The sequence below is a fragment of the Alexandromys fortis genome, unplaced genomic scaffold (genome assembly GCF_014885135.2).
Source record: "Alexandromys fortis isolate MF-2015 unplaced genomic scaffold, M_Fortis_MF-2015_v1.1 scaffold_21, whole genome shotgun sequence".
NCBI classification, from domain to species: domain Eukaryota; kingdom Metazoa; phylum Chordata; class Mammalia; order Rodentia; family Cricetidae; genus Alexandromys; species Alexandromys fortis.
In genome coordinates this window covers 1,621,411-1,647,261 of record NW_026067905.1, presented here as the reverse complement: position 1 = coordinate 1,647,261, position 25,851 = coordinate 1,621,411, and the positions used below count along the sequence as shown (strand labels likewise).

The 25,851-nt window shown below is 41.8% G+C and overlaps 2 protein-coding genes and 1 long non-coding RNA gene across 3 annotated transcripts in view; all 3 read right to left on the bottom strand.

Annotated features, from left to right (window-relative positions):
- Gys2 (glycogen synthase 2) overlaps positions 1–11,742 on the bottom strand; it is a 36,029-nt gene extending 24,287 nt beyond the window's left edge. Inside the window, exons 1-4 of the mRNA XM_050135255.1 lie at positions 11,641–11,742; positions 11,239–11,554; positions 4,342–4,523; positions 1,672–1,863 (exon numbers count right to left, since the gene is read on the bottom strand). Of these exons, the coding sequence (XP_049991212.1) occupies positions 1,672–1,863; positions 4,342–4,523; positions 11,239–11,359 (495 nt within the window). The 5' untranslated portion in view covers positions 11,360–11,554; positions 11,641–11,742. The remainder of the gene's footprint in view (positions 1–1,671; positions 1,864–4,341; positions 4,524–11,238; positions 11,555–11,640) is intronic.
- The window catches only part of LOC126497343 (uncharacterized), a 249,664-nt gene that overhangs the window by 116,220 nt on the left and 107,593 nt on the right, over positions 1–25,851 (bottom strand). The window lies entirely within an intron of this gene.
- On the bottom strand, positions 19,032–19,815 carry LOC126497327 (phosphoglycerate mutase 1-like). Its single transcript, XM_050135298.1, has one exon. It carries the CDS (start codon positions 19,813–19,815, stop codon positions 19,051–19,053), a length of 765 nt encoding a protein of 254 aa, XP_049991255.1. The 3' UTR covers positions 19,032–19,050.

The window sequence follows — 25,851 nt, the reverse complement described above, 5'->3', positions numbered from 1 at the left end:
ACCACACACACATGCACACACACACAAATATACACTCCCACCCCCACACCTTCCCACATAAATATACCCACCCACCAAACACATATTTACCACAAACACCACACACATACGCACAAACACAAATATACACTCACACCAAACACACACACCACACACACACCTTCCCACATAAATACACCCCTCACCAAACACGTATTTACCACATATACCACAACCACACACATATATACACATACAAATATACCCCCACACCAAACACATGCATACGCACGCACATACACACACACACACACACACACACATGCACACACTCCTGCACTAAAGATATGCACACTACACACAATTCCACTTGGTAGCTGGTCTCTAACTTGGAGCCACGGCTCAGGCAGGAAGACTATAGAGGATGAGTTGGTGGCACTTACTGGTACCACGGGACTGCATATCTGTCATTACGACAGATTTTTCCCAAGTCACTAACCTGTCTTCACTTCTGCTACTACTAAGAAGCCGCCTGTCCACTTTTTCCAATTAACCCTTGGTGAGTACTGCATAGGACTGCATCAGACAGATGTGTTAAAGGGAGCACCATCACAATACTATCTTAGCTCCCTCTTTACTAGGGGTCTCCTTCCTTAAGATCTGACTTTTGTTAGGTGTAACCATCTGGAGGTGATGAGAAGCATGCATGGAAATCCAAGTACCGTGCTTTGAGAAGGTAAAAGACTAGAGGCTGGACCCATTTAAAAACTGGCTTCTGGTAGTCTCCCTCTGTACCTCTCTAGACTAACCTGCTGCTAGGAACTGCTCGGTAGCTGCTGAGGCTACTTCAGGCTTTAGTGAATAAAGGAAATATCAAGCAGTCACTCTATGTCCAGCTGTGCTCATACATAGACAAAACAGACTGTTTTCAAATCTTTTCTGCTGCCTAGAATTGATGTGGGAGTGTCATATCAATCTGTTGATTTCATTGGCTGAGCAATAAAGAAACTGCTTGGCCCTGATAGGTTAAAGCATAGGTAGGAGGAGAAAACAGAATAGGATGCTGGGCGGAAGAGGAAGTGAGGTCAGACTCTGCTCTGCTCCCGGAGAGACCCGACAGCTCTGCTGGAGCAGAGACGCCATGCTCAACTCTCCCAGGATGGACATAGGCTAGAATCTTCCCGGTAAGCGCACCTTGGGGTGCTTACACACATTATTAGAAATGGGCTAGTCCAGGTGCGAGAATTAGCCTGTAAGGGCTAGAGTTCATGGGCCAAGCAGTTCTTAAATGAATATAGTTTGTGTGTTGTTATTTCGGGCATGAGCTAACCAAGCGGCTGGGGTGTTAGGGACGCAGCCCCGCCGCTTCTTATTTCAACATAGAATTTATATGTATTTTTCATGAAATATCTCTTTTATGCATATATTTTGCATATCTTCTATAAGAGCAGGCAATATAGCTGGGTGTTTTATATGCATGACTTCATTTAAATATTCATGAGATAAGTAGTAATAAGTATTACTATTCTGTTGCAAAGGTTGGTCGTTAAGGAATGGCAAATATTTCCTTGAAATCATTTTTAAAATGCATTATAACAATCAGTAGAAGACTATCTCCAAATTTTTAGGTCATTGCTGGATCCTCAGTGCAGGAGGCTGCCCTCTGTTCTGTCATTATACAGCAAACTGTACCTCTTTTAAGAACCAGGCAGTTAAAGACCCAAATATAAGCATGTCGTTGGCTTCTCGGTCATGATGAGGGATGCCAACACTACATGCTTCCCAGAAGTCACCCTTCCACCTGTCCAGGTTCCATGCTGAAGAGCTTATGTCAAAAAGCACAACGTAGGGACTCCCTTCTATCAGCCATCTTCCAAAGTACACCTGATACAGAAAGAAAACATAGCCAGTGTTTTTTAAAGTACAACATAAGAGAAGAATGTGCACTTGGGCTTGGAAGATGTAAACATTATTTGCAGAAGGTTAGGATTTGAATGTGAAATGTCCTCTATTGGCCCATTTGTTGGAACACTTGTCCCCAGCTGGTTGTTCTGTTTGGACAAGTTGTGGAGCTTTTTGTAGGTAGAGGCTCACTAAAGAGGTAAACCTTGGATTTTTGTAGCCTGCGCTGCCCACTGCCCTGGCTGTCCTGTCTGCTGCCCTGTCTTCCCTGCCACGATGGACTAGATCCCTCTATAACTGCAGGTCGAATGTGCCCTTTCTACCTCACTCTTGTCAGAGTGTTTTATCATAACCAAGAAACTAAGAGACAGAACAGTGGCAGACCAAGGGTTAATGTGAAATTGTTCTCCAAAGACAAAAGCTTATGTATCAAACTCTTTCTTTCTGGCCACCACCTAGCTCCCAAATCATGACACACAGACTTATCGTTAGTTTTGAATGCTCAGCCTAGTGTAGGCACACTTCTGACAAGCTTGTTTAACTTAAATTAACCTGTTTGTCTTTATCTACTTTTCCATGGGGTTTATAACCTTTCTTTCTTCTCTATATCTTAGTTTCACGGCTTAGCTATGTCTGGCTGGCTGACATCTGCTGGCTTCTTGCCTGGTTATGTCCCTCATTCTCTCCTACTTCTCTCATTCTTCATCCTTCTCCTTTTTTTTTTCTATTTGAGCCTAGCTTTCTCCTCCTATTCACTCTGCCTGATAGCCTTGCCTACATTTTCTCCTGTCTAGCTCAGGTGCCTTAGGCAGGCAAGGTGAAACAGATGTAACACATCTTTACATAATTAAACACACATCCATACATTGTTAGGCAAATGCAGCATAAACAAAAGTAACACACCTTTACATAGTTCAAGTAATATTCTGCAGCATAAACAAATATAACATATCTGCCTAGTTAAAATAATATTCCATAACAAGTTCATATGTTAAATGCCTTTGGAAGTTTGTATTCTTTAGAGTTTTCTGTATATAAGATCCATGCCATCTGAAATATTGTGATAATTTGGCTTTATTCTTTTTAATTTAGATGTCCTTTATTTCTTTCTCTTATTGCTCTAGCTAAGACTTTTAATGCTAGGTCACATAAAAGTAATAAAATTTGTGTATGTTTCTTGTTTTAGAGCTTAGAAAACTTTAAGCTTTTGGATCACAAAGGAACTAACTGACTCAATGGATGAGTTTGTTCATGAATTCACAACTAAATACCTATAAGAATATGGGGGTATTTTATCAATTCCTAGCCTTTCCTTGGTGCTCTTTGCTTGGGTCTACTATGAGATGAACAACCTCTAACCCATATTCACCTCTAACCATATTCCCACCACTATGATATTACATCTCAACACATCCCCAAAGCAATGATACTAATTAAACACAGACTAAAATTGTTAACCCAAATGATAATTTTCTCCTGTGAATTGTTTCTCAGGTACTTGTCACCATGGCAAAAAGTGTGATTGACTCATCAAGCTACACAGAAAAGAGTGGTGATAATATCTGGCATTTGAGCTTGAAGTTGGAGGGAGCACACATTTATCTCTGTCATCTACAAGTTCTGCTCTTCATTAAGTGAGGTCATTTGAAAGTCAGGTGTCTGGATCATATAATTTTTGCTTTTCTGTCCCTTATTATCTTCTTGTGACTGAGTTCATAGATACTGGATTTAATATCATATGTGAGAAGTATCTTGCTATGTAATATAGTCTGGCTTCCAGTTTGGGAGCCTTCTATTTTAGACCATGAAGTGCTGGGAGGCCAGGCATGTGGCATGACTAGTCTGGGCATTTTGCCTGAATGTATGTCTGTGTGTCATGTGTTCCTGGCTTCTAAGAAGGCCAGGAAAGGCTGTTGGGTCCCCTGGAACTGGCATAATAGACTTTTCTCCCCTAGCTTCTCTCTGATAGGGCATTTTATCTCAGCAATGAAATATGTTGTTTCACTTTCTGCAGCTGTGAGGTTCTAACAAGGGCCCCTGGCCTCATGCATACTAGCCAATAATCTACCATTGAACTACATTGCCAGCCCTGTCACAGCAAAAGAAAAGGAAAAAATTCAGAAGCCATTTGACCAAAAGTGTGCACTTAGTAAACTGGTGTTGAATGTCATCAACTCCTATGACCTAGCCACACTTTATGTACAACTTTCTTAAGACTGTCTCAACTCTGAATCTTCCTGGAGCTCCCACTCATTGCCCTGTTAGAGAATCTTAGACTTTACAAGGTGCCTCAAATTCCCTCTTTGTAAGAACAGTCGGTGTCTTTCTTGCAAATCTGCTCTTCTTCCTTAACTGGGCAGATGGCCATCTCTGGTGAGTTGTTGGAAGGTGTGTATATTCTGGTTTCTGATAACAGTTCATTGAGAGATATAGAGGCAAGGGACAATCAGAATCTTTTACCTGGCAGCCGTGTTTATTCATTGCATCCATGGCTCTTTTGACAGCATCGTTGGTGGGTTCACACTGCTCTACTTGAGTTTTCATATTATGTTCAAAATATGGACCTATCAGAAAGTAGTTTTCTCCCCATTCATCTGCTGTTGTTTTGGCCTTGGTCTGAATCACAGTATAGATGCCCCCAACTGTAAAGGAGAAACCTTTCTATTATTATTCTAGTTGGTGATGCAAGAGATGAATTACTATCTATTACTGTACTATTTAAAGTCCGCATTTGACTTAACTTTTTTAAAGGGCAGGATTTAAGGTGTTTTGAAGAGTTCAATGTTGGGCCTATTCTCAGCCACTTGAGCAGTTTCCCACAGGTCTTACAGAACACTATAGGGACGATCCTGTGTTTATTTCACAAGTGAGTAAAGCAAAGCCCGGAGAGACTTTGTGATGGACCCGTCATCACACAGGGGTTGGGATTCCAGCTCAGTCTGACTCCACAACCTCCAGACAGCAGAGTAAGATCATACCTCAAGACATGGAGCAGTGAATGGATGGGCCTTTGAAAGTCCCCAAAAGGTGATAGATAAAGGGGAAGAATGAGCAGTTTTGTGAAAAGATAAAAGGCATTGGGTTTCACAGGTGTGATGATGGAAGGTTTTCCTGTTGTGGTCTCAAAAACCCACATGGAAAACAAGAGCCCGATGAGATAGTTGGGGCTTAGCTTTCATAAAATTTTTAAATTACATTATTATTTTTATGTATGAGAGGTGCATGTGTGTCATAGCACATTTATGAAAACCAGAGGACAACTTGTGGTGTAGGAGGGTCTTCTTTCTATGTGTTGCTTTCATTAGTCAAATAAAGAAACTGCCTTGGCTTTTTGATAGGGCAGAATTTAGATAGGTGGAATAGACCGAACAGAATGCTGGGAGAAAGAAATCAGAGTCAGACAGACACCATGGCTCTTCTCTCTGAGACAGATGATGGTTAGACTCATGCTGGTAAGCCACAATCAAGTGGCGATACAGATTATTAGAAATGGGTTGAATCAATATGTAAGAGCTAGCCAATAAGAGGCTAGAACTAATGGGCCAGGCAGTGTTTAAATGAATACAATTTCTGTGTTGTTATTTCGGGGTATAAGCTAGTCAGGTGGCTGAAGGCTGGGCACTGAGAACGCAGCCCACTGCTCCTTTTACAACAAACTTGCATTTGTTGGTCCTCTTCTTTCACCTTGTGGGTCCTAAGTTTAGTTGCAGGCACATTTATCTGCTGAGCCCTCTTGCTATCCCTGGTTAAACTTGTGTATATACATAGAGGAATGCATGGGTGCATGCATATAAGTCTGCATGTGTGAATGTGATGGAGGAAGGTCATTGGTTAAGTAATAAAGAAACTTCTTGGCCTCATAGGTTAAAACATAGGTGGGAGGAGTAAACAGAACAGAATGCTGGGAGGAAGAGGAAGTGAGCTCAGAGGCCATGCTCCCCTCTCCCGGGCAGACTCGATAGCTCTGCTCTCTGAGGCACACGCGATGAAGCTCCAACCCAGGATGGACATAGGCTAGAATCTTCCCGGTAAGCCCACCTTGGGGTGCTACACACATTATTAGAAATGGGCTAGTCCAGGTACGAGAGTTAGCCAAGATGAGGCTAGAGATAATGGGCCAAGCAGTGTTTAAAAGAATACAGTTTCCATGTAATTATTTCGGGGCATAAGCTAGCAGGTGGCCGGGGTGCTGGGGACGCAGCCCCGCCGCTCTTATTACAACATGAATGTAGTTGTACGTATATACATGTGCATGTGTACACATATGTGTGAATGTATAGATCTATGTGTATGAGTGTATATATTTGTGTGTGCATGTGTGCATATGTTCATGTATATGTGTATGCATATGCATGTATGCATGTTTTCTATATACTTTTGGAATAACAAAAAGAGCCACAGCTTTTTTTTCTATTTTCTAAATAACCACATTTTTATAGTGTGTGTGACATTTTAGTGCGTGTATATTATGTAATGTTGAAGTCAGGGAAGCGTGCCCACAAGTCATATTGCATTCAGTGGAAAGACTCTGAAAGTTCTTCTGTAATCTCTGCATAAGAAAGTGCTCATAGAATCATCACTTCTCTTCAATACTGTGACAGAAGCCAATGCCAGAGTAGTAAGACATGAGAAAGAAATGACCAGTTTTCAAGCTGGAGAAAAGAAAGTCAGATTGTTGCTATTTGGGGTTGCATGATATTCTATCTAGAAAATCTACTAGAACTAACAAATCAGTAAAGTTATAAGATTAAAAGTCCTCATGTAAAAGCAGTAACATTTCCATAGGCTAAAAGTAACTTGACTGTAAAGAAATCAAGAAAGCATTCCTATTCACAATAAAATAAAATTTTAACACTTAATACCATCAAAACTCACAGCAACCAGCAAAAGAAACAGTTGACAGAGCAGCAGAGACTTGCGCAAGACACAGTTGGCTGAATATTAGTCTGATAAGGAATTAATACCAAGAGTATGTAAGAAACCCAGTTCAATAGTGACTCATCACCTCCATATGGTGAGCAGCAGACCTAAATGAACATTTCTCTAATAAACAGTTGCTCCTACATCAATCCCTGGGTCATCTGGAAATCTGATTTAAAAAAAAAAATACCAGGTCCTCTTCTCAGAAAAAGTCTTAGATTAGACCCAGACAATAAAGAGTTTGCCATGCAAGCATGAGGTCCTGTGCAGGGTGTTGCACAGACCCACACGAATATGCAGGGTATTGCACAGACCCACACTAATATGGAGGGTATTGCACAGACCCACACAAATAGGCCAGGTGTTGCACAGACCCATGAATATGCAGGGTGTTGCACAGACCCACATGAATATGCAGGGTCTTACGCAGACTTATGATCCTCACAGGAGAGATGGATGGGCAGACGCCTGGTGCTCTCTAGCCAGACAGTCTGGCCTTATCAAGCCAATGAGAGCCTGTCTCAAAAATCAACCCTTACAGCTGTTTACAAAGAAGCTAATACATTTCCAAACACAGACAATCTTGGTTAAAATCAGTGGTCAGAAAACAAAAAAAAAGGCACAAATGTTCTATAAGGAAGGGGGAAGATGACGGTGGGAGAGAGAGAAAAGAGAGTGAGAGCAAGAGTAAAAGGAAAATATGTGAACAGAATTGTTAAAGAACAAATTTAATTAATGAAAAATGTACATTAGAAGTGAAAGACAAAACGATGCAGGAGATTTGGTACAACTGGAGATTATCATGCGTAAAACAGACCGGACTCAGGATAACAAAACATTACACGTTTTCCATCATCTGTGGATCTTATGTTTATCTTAAGCTAATAATTTATTGGGAGTTTCACAATCTAACCCTGACTAGCCTCTCATCTCTCCACAGACTCCTATTTTCTCTCTCAGGTCTGTAAACAGAGCATACTGTGTATCTTGGTTTACACACAGTGAGTCTTGGGAGTATAGTTCTCACACACAACACTGTCTGAATTATTGCCTGCTTCACTGTCTTTGCCCAAAGTGATTCAGTCCATAGGTCTCAGCACAGACGTCTCTCCAGTAGACAACTTTCCCTTAACTCTAGAGTAGGCTGGGAATTTCACCCTAACCACCAACACACAGTACAAGTCCACAACCTTGTTCTTCTGCTCTCACACCCATCACAGTGGGTTAGGAAATGCAATCATGACCATCTTCCCGCAAACCTGTGCATGTCAGAGCACTGAGCAAATTCTACATTGTTCAAGACTGTCTACTCTCCCAGTGATCGACACCTAGTAGACACTTGATGCTTTTTATTAAATAGCTGGGTAGTTAAATATGCAGATCAATGGATAAAAAACAACAATTTGAGGCTAGTGTGGACAAGTAGGACTGGTTGTTTTGGGGCCTGAGCATAACCTATAATAACTGTGATTCCTTCTCCTGTGTTTTCCACATTCATGTCATTCATTGGAAAATGATGGCACTGAAGAATTATCCCCCCTCCCCTCAGATGTCTTTTGTGAGCTGGAGAGATGTCTCAGGGGATAAGACCAATTGTTGCTCTTGCAGAGGACTTGATTTCATTTCCCAGCACCCACAACCATCCATAACTCCATTTACAGGGGGTCAGATGCCCTCTTCTGGCCTTTATGGACACTTTGTGCACATGGTAACCTACATGCAGACAAGCACTCATACATATAAATTCAATAAAAAGGAAACACTTTTTTAAAGTCTTGTTTTCTTGGCTATGAATATTTCTCATCCTCCACAGATCGCTGTAGGATAGCCAGAGTATGCTGTAATCATTTTACTCACGGAGTACCTGATATTTAGATATCCTAAGGGTTTTTTTTTTTAACTCCAAAGCTTCAAAAATCTTTAATATTTGACAGCCAAAGTTTTTCATCTACGGAATATTTCCTTAGACAGTGGACATTTTAATAATTAATTTTTATATGGATTTGAAAGAGACAACAGTGTTTTTTTCCCATCTCTGCCATTTGTGAGGTCACTGGGTGCCCCTATGTGTCCTTTCAGCTATGAAGTGGGGGGGGGGGCGTCATGATCTCAAAGATGCCTCACATCGTAACCACAAACTGCACAGGACTACAGCCTCGAGCTAGGTTTTTCAAAGGAGCTACGGTAGCAATGAATTGTCAGGGAGGGCTAGAATTACTATCTATCTAAATAGAACTTTAAAAATTAGATTGAAAATATTAAATATATGTTGAAGATGTCAACATGAGTAGATGGCAATTTAAAGCCAACTAACAGGGGCTAGAGATGGCTCAGCAGCTAAGAGCGTTCGCTGCTCTACCTGGGTACAATTTCAGCTTTCATATGGCTGCTCATACCCTTGGCAACTGCGGTTCCAAGAGGAGAGACGCCCTCTTCTGGCCCTTTCTGCACATGCAGGCAAAGCATTCATACAGTCCATAGAAACAAAAATAAATAAAATGTTTCCAAAAAAATAAAAAAAGTCAGTTGAACATGTCCTATATGCCAGGGACCTCCCTAGAGACAGATATCTACACAAATGTCACATAGACCCACGGGACTGCAATTTCATGAATGATCTCTAAGGCCCCATTCATGTTTGTTCAATGGAGAGAAGAACCCTGCTGGTGTCAAGGGCCTGTGCGTGGCTCTTCAGGACTGATTCCCAGCACTAATTCTCCCCAGCTCCCCCCCCCCCCCCAAAGCTCCCTCACTGAATTCCTGCCTACTCTGCAGAGAAAAACCTTTCTTTCACGGGACACCTGGATTCGTGTGTAGTAGAAGCGGCCCAGTTCCCAGGAGCCCTGGCCTTACTCAGAAATTGGAGAGAAAGAACTGGTGGCTGGAAAGGGGCATTTGAAAGAGCTGTGCATGTAACATTCCCCTTCTCGGTGCTAAGATGGGGTCCTCTCTGCTCCTCCTTGCTAATACAGAGGAAGAAGAGCTGTTCTCCGAGCTTCATCTGGGCGCTTCTAAACAGAAGAACCTACTGTTATTAACCCTTCTTTTGCGCATTTTCTAAATACATATGAGAGAACTTTGGACGGTCAGCATGAGGTGGAAACCAGGACAGAGTTCAAATACAGCTGTGAGTGCGCACGTGCGCGTGTGTGTAGGTGCACGTGGTGCACGTGGCACACTTGTGGGCCCATGTTCCCAGGGGTGCTTGTGTGAGGGCAGAAGCACACACACAGGGAGGCCAGAGGTCAACAGAGGCCTCTTTCTCGGAGCTTCGCTTTTTGAAACAGGGTCTCTCAGCTGCCTGGAGTTTAGCAGTTTTGCTAGGCTGACTGGCCAGTAGCCTCTGGGGTCCACCCGTCCCCACTTCCCCAGCCCTGAGACATCAGGCATGTGCCACCTACCCAACTTTTTCAGATGAGTTCTGAGGGTGCAACTCAGGGTCTCATGCTTGCAAGATTAGCATTTTACTGAGTGAATTATCTCAGCTGCTCTGCAAATATAATTCTACCTCTGACACTACGCTGACCCTCAAGTGGTCCAAGGAAGAAATAGAATCCCCATTCTCGGGTCCCATCTTCAAATTTCAAAGGCCTATTGTTGCCGTTCGTCTCTCTGCCTGGTTTTGTATGATGTTGGAGAATTCAGCCTGTTAATCTAGAGTTTCATGCCAGGTGTGATGGCATACACTTTTAGTCCCAGCACTTGAAATTCTGTGAATTCCAGGCCAGCCATGACTGAACAGCGACCCCCTGTCTGTGCACCCTTAAAGTAGAAGATATCAATCTATAGGATCTGGTTTCTACATAGTCTTACAAATATCTGTATTATGAAAATCATTTAGGTTGATTTACTTCATTTTAAAACAATTTTGCTTTGCTTTTTTTTTAACCAATTTTATTTTCTTCCCTATTTGGTATTCTCTCTATATGAATAGAGCTGGAGAAAGGTTAATTTTATCCTTCTTAATAGAACACAATTTAAGTTAAAACCTAATACAATCTCATCCTGAATTTTTAGAACACTTATTGAATTTTTTATAGAAGCACTAATAGTATAAAGAGCTAAGTTATCTATTGATCCTGACCACATACAGCTTTTCATCAAATAAAAGAATTGCCTAATTTGCTTCTTATGCCAGAGGAAAATGCTCAAACAAACAAAAAATAACTTTTAAATTCCTATTTTGTCATGACATTAATTTAAAATGTTGACATAAACGCATATATTTAGCCACCACTACCCTGTCCAATTCTCTCCCCCTTCACCCCGTGGGTAAGTTTATGTTTTCATTTCCTGTTGAGACAAAGTTAGGAGCTCTGCAGGCGTCTTACGAACCAACTCTGCCCCAGTGTAGTTCATTGTCACTGGGGTCACCCATGTCTTCTAATCTGTGTTCCTCCACACCCAGCACAGGCCAGTGTTAGGGGCATTACAAACCTTTGTTGGTCACCTCCCAAGAGACTTCAAAGAGCAGTAAGTCTTCGACGGGGAGTCTTTCGGCTTCCCACACAGGGAGCCCACTCAGGGAAGTCACAGACAAGGACCGGCCTCTGAGCATTCTTCTCCCAGCCTGTGGTGCCTTTGGGAACCTGTTTCAGCTAACTGCAGTCGCAGGAGTTGAGCACGGAGCACAGGCTAAGAGGTGAGAGCCTTGGGTTCTGCTCTGCAGGCCAAACTGGCAAGGTGAGGTCACATGAACTCGCAGCCGGATGAAGCGTGCCCAGCTCCTGTGCTGCTGCTTTTCGGGGCACGTCTGGAGAAGGCAATACCCACAGTTAAAATCCACTCAGACACTTCCCCTTCCCCCCCGCCCCCCCCAAAAAAAATCGCAAGTGAAACCTGCTTGTTCACAGCGGGGCAGGCAGCCAGAGGACAGACGGAGAGTGACAAGAGTCCAGCCCTTTAGCCCCTGTCCTTTAGACCAAACTCCTACTGGAGTAAGTGCTCCCTAGATACGTATTTCATCATCTGCAGACACAGGAGCAGACTTTCCCTCCCAGCACCTACAGACTGTGGGGCAGTGGGCGCCTTGCTACAGTCTCCCCTTCGGCTCTCCGAGTTGTACTCCTCCCTGTTTTACTCTCCTTGTGCAAACTGCACTGTGCTGAGAGCCCGACTATTGAGATGCCTTAGTTACTGTCGTTTTTCCTTATACGAAAGCATAAACCACCGTGCCTCTGTGCATAACACAGAATGAGTGCAATTTGGGCTGTTTGATGATTGTCAGCCCCCATTTTAATGGCAGAATAGAAATGAATTTTAGTCACATTTGTAGATTTTACACGTCAGGTACCGTGGGATTGATAGTATTTGATAATTTGGTGGACATGAAAGTATTCAAATATGAGAGAAAGTTGCGAAAGAAGTTAGGCTCTGAACTTTTACCAGGATTGCATCACCAGTAAATGCCATATATTGCTTCTCCCTGTGTTTGTCAGTGTGCAGCTATGTGTGGGACAGTTTGCTTATTCATGCATACAAATATACATACAGACACCCCCACCAACCACATCCACAGACAGTCACAAGTATGCTCAATTTTGAGCCATGTACTTTATAGTTTTTTTTTAGTTTGCTGTCAGCATGTCTGTATTACTATGCTTTTCTTCTTCTTTCTGAAGATTTCCTATTGATGTTTTCCCCCAAATATTTTCTATGTTTGAATTTTAAGAATTGTCAGGGCAGTAAGATCATTCAGGAGATAAAAGAGCTCGTTGTCAAGTCTGATGGCCTGAGTTTGATCCTAGGACCCACATGGTAGAAATGTTGTCACCTGACCTTCATATTTATTTTTTTTTGCACATGCATATACATACAAACATGCACACATGCATACATTCACACACACATACACACATGCACATACAAACACACATACACACATGCACACATACACATACATGCATACACATATGCCCACACTACCCTCAAAGAAATGTAATAGAAAATTTAAAAATAGAATTTTTGAAATTCTCACAAAACAACTTAATTATTAATACAGAATAGAAACTATTTTCATGTTTTTAACAACATCATTTAGATTTGGTCTAATTTATTTAAGCCTGTTTTGATGACTCAAGGTGGGTAAGGTCCTATTACATTGTAAAGCATAATTACATCTATAGATGTATATATGTCTGATGTGGGATGTCCTTCTGTATATGTGCTGCTTTTGTTGGTTAACAAATATGGCAGGGCAGAATATAGCCAGGCTGGAAGGGATCTAGAAAGAGAGTAGATGGAGTCAAGGAGACACCATGTAGCTGCCAAAGGAGAAAGATGCCAGCCACCAGCCAGAAACTTACCAGTAGGCCACAACCTCATGGTGATACAAAGATTAATAGAAATGGATTGGTTTAAAATGTTAAGAGTTAACTAGGGCTGGGCGATGGTGGCACACGCCTTTAATCCCAGCACTCGGGAGGCAGAGGCAGGAGGATTTCTGTGAGTTTGAGACCAGCCTGATCTACAGAGCTAGTTCCAGGACAGGCTCCAAAGCCACAGAGAAACCCTGTCTCGAAAAACCAAAAAAAAAAAAAAAAAAAAAAAGTTAACTAGGAATATACCTAAGCTATTGGCCAAACAGCATTTTAATTAATATAGTTTCTGTGTGATTATTTTGGGTCTGGGTGGCCAGGAATGAACAAGTAGTCTCTGTCTATAAAATGGTACCCACTGCCTGAGGCATGGTTCCACATAAGACCTAAGAAAGCTTAAGAAAAAAAAAAAAAGAGGGCTTCTAAACTCACAAAAATGGGAGCCAAGTACAGCTTCTTTATAGCCACATTTTTTCAGATACTATGTGCTTGCTGGTGGCAAGCAGATGCAGGATCCTTTATGAGAAGTCTTCCAGTGTTAGTAGCAAAAAATTGCACTGCTTCTTTAAAATCTAGCTTCCTGGTCTATGATGGCAGAACAAACTCTGGCTCTTTCAGGAAGTCCTGCACTTAAATGGGGTCTGTGAGCAGCATGTTATAAATTGCTAATGGTGACATAGACCTGCTGTGCTCCAGTAGCTGGGGTGGTGAGCATGGCTCACAGACATGGTGCACATGCCTCCTGCATGTTGGACAGACCAAACAGGCAGGACCATGGAGTGGGTCCTAGCCATGCCCACTTGGCATTAAAAAAATAGTGCTCCTGGTCAAAAAATAATTACAAATTTGCAATAAAGACAGATTCAGATGAAGAAGACCACTAAATGGGTCATAGTGTTGGATAAATGTATGTAGGCTTGGGAAAGAGAAGAAATAGTTATAAAAAGAAACAATTTTTTAAAGTAAAGTCTTTAAAAAGAGACAGTCATAGATCAAAGGAGTAAAGAAAAATAAGGCACATAAAGATGGTATATACACAAAAAGTCTGGGTTATGTATATTATTGTGTTTCCTTTGAATTTTTTAACTGTGAATGAGCTAAGTATAGAGAGATAGTTCATTATACAGGCTGCTAAGCTAAAAACTAACATATATACTTTAAAGGTATCTTGATATTAAAATTTGGGTCTAAGGATATATTGTTTTGGAAAAGTGGTTCTGTTTTTGTTTCCACAGAGGATGAGAACCTGTGGATTCCTTCCAGACTAATGTGGTTTGATGGAACAAAACCCCCTGTAGGTCTCCATGAGGCCCCAAAATACTTCACCCAACAAAAAGAGGGAAGCAGTTTGGAGAGAACTATGAACAAATCCCCAAATATTGTTTTTAAATGTTTGTTTACATTTAAAGGTGGATATGCTATAGAAATGAATACTTTGAACTGGTATGGATCTTGGTTTATTGGTACAAAATTAAAGTCAGTTTTGTTATATGTATATATCTGCTCTTGATTAAGGTATTGTGTTTGTGCAGCTCATTTAAAAAGTAATGTTTAATTTTAAATGCAGGTTAATAGATACTCATCTATAACAGTCAAGCTTGTAGTCATGTTAGCTAGGTTTTCTAGATGTACAGAGATATATTTCAGATGGATAGGCATTATTCAACTCTTTCAAAGACCTGCAAAATATAGCATTTAAAATGTTTTAAGAACTTAAGTCTTTCCATGACAATGACACACATCTGCTCCTGGAAGCACCAATTACTTCAGAGAGGTTGATGGGCATTGAAGAAACTCGTTATGGAATTTGCCTTCAAAGTGACAAGGCTAGCCATTTGGGCAGGAAACTGCTCTTGCCTGGACTGCTTGATGGTATGCTGTATGACCTGGACATGCAGGACCCACAGAAAAATGACTGCTGAAGTTGCCTAAAGAAGGTGAGATGGTCCTGCAGAACACAGAAGAAAGTAACTGACAAACTGCCAATATAGGCAAAACTGTCTTTGAAATTTCCTGCTTCATGGAAAAGTCTGCTGGATACTATGGGCCTGTAGGCTGAAGATGGGTGACCACAATATTACAGAAGAACTTTGGGTGATGTCTCTGTCAGTTCTAGAGTTTTGGAAGTTGCTTACTATGTATTTCCTGTTTACTTAGGTAATATTATAATCTTCTGGGATCTTTGAAGAGTTGAAGACAGATAGTTAAAGTTTTCCTTAGTTATGATAAAAGATACATTTGATGTAAAACTTTAGACTCACAAAGACAGGATAAATGATAGAGTATTTTCTTTAATTTACCAAATATAAATATACTAAATATTGCAACTATAGTTCTTGCTTGATAACTGTTTTGTGTATGTAATTTTATTATGTTAAAGTTAAAAACCTTCCTTTTTAAATGTAAAAGAAAGGGGAGATGATGTGGAATATCCTTCTATATATGTGTTGCTTTTATTGGTTAATGAATAAAGCTCCTTTGGCCTATGGCAGGGTAGAATATAACCAGGCTGGAAGGGATATAGAAAGAGAGAAGAGAAAGTCAAGGAGACACCATGTAACTGCTGAAGGAGAAAGGTGCCAGCTGCCAGCCAGAACCTTACTAGTAGGTCACAACCTCATGGTGACGCACAGATTAATAGAAATGGGTTCATTTAAGATGTAAGAGTCAGCTAGAAATATACCTAAGCTATTGGCCAAATAGTGTTTTAATTAATATAGTTTCTGCGCGATTATTTTGGGTCTGGGAAACCAGGAACAAACGAGCAGTCTCCGTCTAAAAATATGTTTTCCAGGACTCACTGACATCTAAAAAATTCTTATCCTTACCTATTATTATACTTGTAATTTCATTGTTTATTGCTTATTTATTTGAAGTCCAACAATAAAGCTTATATGGTAACTTTACAAATCAAGTAAAGGGCTGGTGAGATGGTGCAGTGGGTAAAGGATCCTGCAGCAAGCCAGGGCACTTGAGTTCCATCCAGGGACTTTCTCAAAAGGTGGGAGGAGAGAGCCACATGCACAAATTTGTCCTCTGACCTGCACATGTATACTGTGATATGCACTCCTACTTTCTGCTACACACACACACACACACACACACACACACACACACACACAAATAATTTTAAAGAAAATCAGGTACTACAGTAGCATATTGCCACATGCTCAACATGTCTGTGTCTTTGAAGAAATGGCTTGTGTGTATTGACACACGAGGTTAACCACTGAGGGTTCTGCAAATACAAATTCCAGTAAAACTGAACAGAAGGTCATGTTGACAAGAAGTGAGAAAGGGGTGCCAGGGAGGAGTCAGAGCTTATGTTTGTTGTGATCTCAGCAGCCACTCAGATGTGAATCAGTCTCTGGTGGGGGCAAGTCCAAAAAGCCCCTTCTCAAGTTATGCGACCATATGCCGATGCTTACTAAGTTTAGTTTCTATCCACCTGATACAGAACAATCCCATGTATGTCAAAGTGTTCAACATAGGACTAAAGTCACAGGAGAAGCTAGAGAATAGATGGAGAAGGGTCTTAACTATGCTCCATCCTGGTTACAGGATGTCTGTAATGATCTAGTCAAACCTCCCCCTAAGGACAGTGGTCCGCACTGGAGGGTAAAGGAGCGAGAGAAAGCTTTCTTTTTTTAAAAGTTATTTTTAATATCATGCTATGGATACTTAATCCCATAAAACAGTTGAGGTGATGACCTTAGATGAATGAACATGCTTTTAAAGGCACATCATGTAAATAATCAGGAGGATATAAATTAGAGTGAACCATAAGGCTGACTCAAGCCTGTAAGCATGCATATGTATGTACGAAGGGAAGCCCAATCAACAGGCTAGGGGGCTCTGTGCTAAACCTCGAGAGTGATTGTCTCTAAGTGGTAGTGGTAATGTCTTATATACAGGACGTCATGCTCACCAAATTGTACATGTATATACACTATCACAAAATAAATAAAATAGCTTTCAAAAGTGCAACCACAGCACCTCATGGCTGTTTCATACATGTCCACTCTTGTTATTTTGAACTTTTAATGGATTTGTTTGTTCTTATTTGTGGTTGGATGTGTGTATGCATGTGTATAAGAGTGCCCACACAGTCCAGAAGAGGGCTTCAGATCCTGTAGAACTGGAGTGACAGATCTTGGCGAGCCTCCCAGTGTGATTACTAGGAAGCAGAGGAGCAGTCAGCACTCTTAACTGCTGAGCCATATCTCCAGCCCTATTTTGATTTTGTTTTAAAATTCCTGGTTTTCCTTTTACTTTCTCATGACAAGTTATGATACATTCAGTGACATCTCCTAATGGTGCCTCCGAGGCATGTGTGGGCTACTGTTAATTCTCAATGTGGAGGAGAGAGAGAGAGAGGGAGAGAGAGAGAGAGAGAGAGAGAGAGAGAGAGAGAGAGAGAGAGAGAGAGAGAGAGAGACTTTTATTAAGCGAAGTCTTCTCCTTCACAAACCTCTCTGTTTATATAAGAAATAGAAAGTGTTGAGCAGGCACTTGAAGGAGAGGAACTGCTCCAACAGGGACAGAGGAGGAAGAACGTTTGAAGGATGCTGAGACCCAGTTTCACAGCTGTGCCACTTGGTGCAAAGACATGAGAATAAGTTGGACGCAATTGATCAATTTAGCTCCTGTGTTAACTAGGCCAGCAGGGGTCACCAGATACACTTAGGAAAGCACCATTGGCTGGGCGCCTTGAGGCTTGAAAAACTCACCTGTATCTCCAGGGTGATTCTGGACATTTTTGTTTGTTTGTTTTGTTGGCTTTTGTTTGCTTGTTTGTTTTTCAGACAGGGTTTCTCTGTGTAGCCCTGGCTGTCCTGGAACTCACTTTGTAGAGCAGGCTGGCATTGAATGCAAAGATCCACCTGTGTCTGCATACCAAGTGCTGGAATTGAAGGCATGTACCACCATTCCTGGCTGATTCTGGACATGTTTATGAACCACTTAGTGTGTGCACTAGTCTAGCAGTCCAGGACATTTTCTGTTTTGTTTTTGTTTGTTTCTTTTCTTTTTTTTTTTTAATTGCACATCACTCCTTTATTATACTGATCTGGAAAAGAAGATTTAGTATGCCCAAAACAAGTTCTGGACCCACATGGAAGGGTCAAGCAGCTGGAACATGATTCAGACAGCGAAAGACAAAACCCTGGACATGATCAAGGGGCACTTCACCTCTACAAGACAAGGCTGAGGGATCCTAACACATAGAGACACTCCTGTCCCTTGAGGACAAGGAGTTTATTCCACTTGATATGAGGAATGGCTTATTTTCTGGTGACCACATCGACCATTTCAGTCACCACTAGAAACCTCAGAAAGGTTTTTGTGTGCCGATAAATATATATGTACTTTTGTTTTTGTAAAAGTAAATGTAACACATAGACTTGACAGGATTGATCCCAACCTTCAGGGGCCAGCAGCTCCTTTAGGTTCAGAGAGGAAGGTAGTTCATCTTTTAAATGCAGGCTACTTTCACCTTCCACTGGAATGACTACAGCCCCTACCTAACTGCAGAAGAGTGCAGGACAGGCTTCACCCTGGTCAGGCCACAGCATGGTTCCTCCCTGACCTCCTAAAGCAGACCCTTGTAAACAAAGGACTAAGAAAACTGTAATTACTACCTCTCAATTCTCCAGGGAAGAGGATGTGGACCAAGAACCTGGATGTGGACCAAGAACCTGGATGTGGACCAAGAACCTGCACCCTAGAGGTGTTACTCTGACTAGATTCTATGAAGGGAGTGGGTGCAGGGGATAAAATACTAAAACAAAATGGGAGCCACTGGTCCCCATCTGCGGCTACAACTTAAACTTAAGATCCTAAACATGGAGTCGGTGATGGGTGCTGGGAAGGCCGCAGGAGGCAGAGACAGGCAGGGAAGAGGGTCTCGGGGTAGAAGTCTGTCTGCGCGCCTTCACTTCTTGGCCTTGCCCTGCGTGGCCACAGCTTCCATGGCTTTCCGCACCGTCTCTTCATCTCCCAGGAACTGCATGGGTTTAACGGGCTTCAAGTTCTTGTCCAATTCATAGACAATGGGAATGCCAGTTGTCGGGTTCAGCTCCATGATGGCCTCTTCTGAGAGACCCTCCAGATGCTTGACGACCCCCCGAAGGCTGTTGCCATGGGCCGCAATCAGGACTCTCTTCCCATCTTTGACCTGGGGGACAATCTCTTCATTCCAGAAGGGCAGTGCTCTGGCAATAGTGTCCTTAAGGCTCTCACAGGACGGTAGCTGGTCCTCAGTAAGGTCTGCGTACCTGCGATCCTTACTGATGTTGCTGTAGAAGGGATGGTCAGGCTCCATTGGCGGTGGTGGGACATCGTAAGATCGCCTCCAGATCTTTACCTGTGCCTCACCATGCTTAGCAGCAGTTTCTGCTTTATTGAGACCAGTCAGACCCCCATAGTGTCGCTCATTGAGGCGCCAGGTCCTGACTACTGGCAGCCACATCTGGTCAATGGCATCCAGGACTGTCTGGAGGGTCCGGATTGCTCTCTTCTGCGCGGAGGTGAAGCAGATGTCGAATTCATAGCCAGCATCTCGCAACGCCTGTCGGCCGCGCTTCGCCTCCTCGTGGCCCACTGGGCTCAGGTCGGCGTCGTACCAGCCACTGAAGCGGTTCTCCAGGTTCCAGGGGCTCTCGCCGTGCCGGATAAGGACGAGCTTGTAGGCGGCCATGGCGATAGGCCTGTTTTTTTTTTTTTTCTTTTCTTTTCTTTTTTTGACAAGGTCTCTCTGGCCTTGAACTCAGGGATCCTCTTGTCTCTGCCAACCGTGCCCAGAGGCCCAGGATATTTTCACTAAGCAGTAGTTTCTGCTTCCATGCGAACATAGGGACTCTAATCTTGTGAAGTATAGATAAGTCATTTTGGATCAGAAAACACTATGTTTCTGGAAAAGATTATAAAATGCTAAGCAGTATCACCAGATAGAAGGGGGAAACCTGTGGAGGCCAGGAAGGAATGTCAGAGCTTATGTAAGTGGTGACGACGGCTTCCATTCTCACGGTAACAAAAGGAAAACCAGCATGCCTGGAACTCAAGTAACAATGAAAGTCAAGGGAAGACAAACAAGAGGAAGCAAAAAACAAATGGACCACAGAAAAACTGAGAGAGTGGGCTTTATCCAAGTCACTAACAGTATGACATTGGAAGAGAATTTTCTTTATAGAAAAGGTAACATTGAGAAGGACAGGGCAGGATGCGTCCAGTCAGAGGTTATAAAGCCTACGTTTCAGTGACAAATTCTATAGTGTAAAATATTGTCTCTCCTGAGGGAAGCATCATCTTCATGTTTTCAAAACTTTTAAAGTAAGATATTTAGCGTTTGAATGTTAAGATTTCAATTTTCCAATGTGACATAGCTCTATATTTCATTTCCATGTTGTCATTTGTTCGATATGTGCCCTTTACAACACATCTGCCGGGGTTGTGATGACGAAATCAAGAGTGCAATGCCAGGCTCTGTGAATAGAAGCCGTGCTATTGTGGGTTTTCTAGTATAGCATGTAAAGCAGATGCTGATGAAATAAATGAATGGCCTTGGATTAGTTACTTCTGTAACCAAACATGGGATGGAAACAGGTGAAGGGAGGAGGGGCTGATTTTCACCTCTGGTCCTACAGCTGACAGTACAGCATGACAGGAAGGCATGGTCCTTGGTTCACAGTGAGGTCAGGAACACAGAATGGGGGATGCAGCAAGGGACCAGGGCAACGTATTATGAGGGCTAAATTTAAGTTTTAATTACTATGCTTGACAGACCTATAAAACAAAAATGCCTCCAATCAGCAACCCTCACTTACCTGAGGACAGATTACTTTCTGGAATCCCAGGGGCTATTTGTGTAAGAACACAAGCCACATGTTTTCACTTCTATAGACAAGGTTGGTTGCCCAAACTGTACTGGATGTGCTTGCTCAAATGTAGGTGAAGGTTACATAGGTAGGAAGTACATCAGGATGTATTCTTGCCCTGTTTGTACAAAGGTGGGAAGTACTTAGTCTTGTTGGTTTTGCCTTTATACACACCTGATTAACATAATTCACAGGTATTCTCTGAAAATCCTGGGTATGGACCTGGCCAGTGTCCATTGTCCTGGCCAGTATACATCAAATTTGGCTCAGAAACTGTGGTAGTGGTGTTATTTTTTTTTATTTTTTATTGAAAAAAAATTCCGCCTCCTCCCAGCCTCCCATTTCCCTCCCCCTCCTCCCGCCCCTCTCCCCCTTTCCCCACTCCTCTCCCCCTCCATCTCCAGTCCGAAGAGCAGTTATTTTCCTTGAGCAAAATTAACATTTGTGGAGGCCCAGTAAGATCCAGAACATCCACCCAAATTCTACAGCCAGATCTTTACTCTGGAATTCTGCAATGAATTTCGCCCTCAGGAGACGTCCAGGGCTCTGAGGTATGCTTTCAGTTCTCGTAGACAGGATGTGAATTGCTGTGCTGAGAAAGCAACAGGCATCTAGAGAGCCCTCTCCTGGTAAGCTATAGTGTGGTTCTGTTCTGAGGGATCCCAATCTGGGGTATGGGTGGGTTTTACAGACCTGAATACTCTCCTGTCAAGGGCAGTGAGACATTGCTCATCCACACGGTTCTGCTTGTTTGGAAAGTTTTACCTTCTTTAGGCAACTACAGCAGTCATTTCTCTGTGGGTCCTGCATGTCCAGTTTATACAGCATACCATCAAACAGTCTGGGAAATAGCAGTTTCTTGCCCAAATGGCTAGCCAACTCCATAAAGAGCCTCTTCAATACTTATCTTCTTCTTGAAGTAATTGGCGCTACCAGGAGCAGATGTGTCTCACTGTCATAAAAAAATATAAGTTCCTAAAACATTTTAATTGCTATATTATAAAGGTCTCTGGACAGTTTGAAGAATAACTATCCATCTGAAATATATCTCTGTGCATCTAGAAAACCTAACTAACATGGCTATAAACTTGATTATTATAGATGAGTATCTATTAACCTGTATTTCTTAATTATACATTACATTTTTTAGATTTTTTTATTATTAATTATTTATTAAAGATTTCTGCCTCCTCCCCACCACCGCCTCCCATTTCCCCTCCCTCCCCGGGTCAAGTCCCCCTCCCTCATCAGCCCAAAGAGCAATCAGGGTTCCCTGCCCTGTGGGAAGTCCAAGGACCACCCACCTCCATCCAGGTCTAGTAAGGTGAGCATCCAAACTGCCTAGGCTCCCACAAAGCCAGTACGTGCAGTAGGATCAAAAACCCATTGCCATTGTTCTTGAGTTCTCAGTAGTCCTCATTGTCCACTATGTTCAGCGAGTCTGGTTTTATCCCAGGCTTTTTCAGACACGGGCCAGCTGGTCTTGGTGAGTTCCCAATAGAACATCCTCATTGTCTCAGTGTGTGGGTGCACCTCTCGTGGTCCTGAGTTCCTTGCTTGTGTTCTCTCTCCATCTGCTTGGTATTGGCATAAAAACAGAGAAGTCGACCAATGGAATTGAATAGAAGACCCTGACTTTAACCCACAAACCTATGAACACCTGATTTTCGATAAAGGAGCTAAAAGTATACAATGGAAAAAAGAGAGCATCTTCAAAAATTGTGCTGGCAAAACTAGATGTCAACCTGTAGAAGAATGAAAATAGACCCATATCTATCACCATGCACAAAACTCAAGTCCAAATGGATTAAAGACCTCAATATCAGTCTGAACACACTGAACCTGATAGAAGAGAAAGTGGGAAGTACTCTACAACACATGGGCACAGAAGACCACTTCCTACGTATAACCCCAGCAACACAGACACTAAGAGTATCATTGAATAAATGGGACCTCCTGAGACTGAAAAGCTTCTGTAAAGCAAAAGACACTGTCACTAAGACAAAAAAGAAACCCACTGACTGGGAGAAGATCTTCACCAACCCCACAACTGACAAAGGTCTGATCTCCAAAATATATAAAGAACTCAAGAAACTAGACTGTAAAAGGCTAATCAACCCAATTATAAAATGGAGCACTGAGCTGAACAGAGAATTCTCAACAAGAGAAGTTCAAATGGCCAAAAGACACTTAAGATCATGCTCAACTTCCTTAGTGATCAGGGAAATACATTACATTTTTTTAATAAACTGTACAAACACAATACCTTAATCAAGAGCAGATATATACATATAACAAAATTGACCTTAAATTTGTATCAATAAACCAAGATCTATACCAATGAAAAGTATTAATCTCTATATCATATCCCCCTTTAAATGTAAACAAACATGTATAAACAATCATCTAGAGAATTTGGACATAATTCTCTCCAAACTGCTTCTTGCATTTTGCTGGGTGAAGTAATTTTTGGAGGTGTTTGGTCTTGGTTCATCAAACCATGTTAGTCTGGATGGAATCCACATGTTCTCATTCTCTGTGGAAACAAAAGGAGAACCCTTTTTTCAAAGCAACATATCCTTAGTTCCATATTTTAAAATTAAGATACCTTTAAAATATATATGTTGGTTTAGCTTAGCAGCCTGTATAATAGAATGTCTCTCTGTACTTAGCTCATTCACAGTCAAAAAAGCCAAAGAAAACACAATAATATCCATAATCCATAGTCTTTGTGTATATATTCATCTTTATGTGGTTTTTTCTTTATTCCATTAATCTATGACTGTCTATACTCTGTCTCTTTAAAGACTTTGTTTTATTTTTTGAAACTATTATTTCCATTTATAACTGTCTATACTCTTTTTCTTCTCTTTCCCAAGCCTACATACATTTTTCCAACACTGTGACCTATTTTGACCATTTTGAGATCTTTATTTTTTTTTAATCTGAATCTGTTTTCTTTTCTTTTTTTTTTATGTGTCTGTAATCCTTTTCTGACCAGGACCACTTTTTAAAACACTAAGCAGAGCAGCTAGGACTAAGTATGCTTTACCTTTTGGCTCCACCCAGTCCAACATGGCGGAGGCATGTTTAGTGCCAGCTCAGGGAGTCATGCTACAGCCTCATTTCCAGGCACGTAGTAGGTCTATGTTACCATTATGCAAGTTGTAGCACTCTGCTCAAAAACCTCATTTAAATGTTTTCTAGCCAGGCCTCTCAAAGAGCTAGAGCCATCTGTGATGGTGAATCAGGAAGCCACTGTTTTTTTTAAAGAAGTCATGCGGTTTTTACTGCATCTCCTTTGCAAACAGATCCTGTCTGAAAAAAAAAAAAATGCTGTTATCAAGAGACTGAGTTTGGCACCCATTTTGTAGGTCTAAAAGCCTTTTTTTTTTAAATGAAAAAAGCTTTCTTAGATTTTATGTGGAATTCTTGCCCCACGTTGGCATGCCTATCTGTTGGCAATGGCTGCTCATTCTCTCACAGCTTCCCAGACCCAAAATAATCACACAGAGACTGTATTAATTAAATCACTGCTTGGCCTATTAGCTCTAGCTTTTTATTGGATAACTCTTACATCTTAAATTAACTCATTTCGGTTAATCTGTGGATTGCAACATCACTGTGGCTTACTGGCAAGGTTCCAGTGTGCCTATCTCTGGTGGCTACATAGCTTCTCTCTGACTACTCTCTCTCTATATTTCTTTCAGTCTGGCACTACTCTGTTAAGCCGTTGGCTGAAAGCAGCTTCTTTATTAACCAATAAAAGCAACACATAGATAGAAGGACTTCCCACACCAATTGCTTGTGTCACTTAGAGTTCTGTTAATTTAGTCTTGTAGGATTCTCCAGAACTTCCTACTTCTGTATTTTTTTTTTTTTTTGGAGGCACTGCCCTAATTTAAGTCTCATCATTATTATGTTACTGGACCCTGGCAATGGTTTCCAGAACTGCTCACCCACTTGACCGCTAAGGTGCATTTTGCCTCAAATGATTTAGGCCCAGTGTAATCTCAGAGGAGATCTCCCAAATAGAGCATTTCACTTCTTAAAGTCTCTTGTTTGGCAATTTGAACATTCTCCTCCAAATCTTGTCTCTCATAATGATTACTGTTTATAATTATCTTGCTGTGTTTTACAATGATTGCCATTTGCAATTACTTCACTCTGTAATTATCTCACTAGTGATTTTTAGCCACTGGGTTTCTCTGTACCTTCTACCCTTCACCTGACTCATGCTTTGGTGCCTATTAAGTCCTTCACATAGAAATACTGCCAACAAGATTGGGCACCTTCTGGTCATGTGAGTAAAATATCAACTGCCACAATTACTCACAGGGAAAACAGAAGATCTGAAAAACATTAAAAGAAGGAGGGAGGGGGAAGGAAAATGCAGAGACACAAAATCAGCTTGGAAGAAGAATGATAACCCTTTGCCAGGTAGAATCAAGAGCCTCCTTCTGGGGAAGCCCATAATATTGGGACCCAAGTGTTTCTTCTTTGAGTCAAGGGTGTTTATCTATAACCAAGCCAGAACAGTTGCTTACCAGATCATGAATAGTGGAAGATGATATTTGTATTTTTATTTGATGCTTAAGCTTTACTGTAAGTTGCCACGTCCACAGCAGTGACTGCCGTGTAGTGACAAAATGCCTCTGCGCTGGTCTTTGCCTGCTGAAGGATTGGGGTTAGAGCTTCTTGGAGCGAAGCCCCAGGTGGTCCCCTGGCAATCAGTGGTCAAGATAGGACCTGATGCCGTAGGCAGATCTCATATCTGGAGATGGCCTTGAGAGCGAGCCCTCCTGACACCCTGTATGATCTTTCTCTGTATTTCTTAATTTTCCTGTTTGCAGCTGACC

Bases quoted from the DNA above. Each gene is read 5' to 3' on its own strand.
- LOC126497327 (XM_050135298.1), bottom strand. From the start codon at position 19,815: ATGGCCGCCTACAAGCTCGTCCTTATCCGGCACGGCGAGAGCCCCTGG.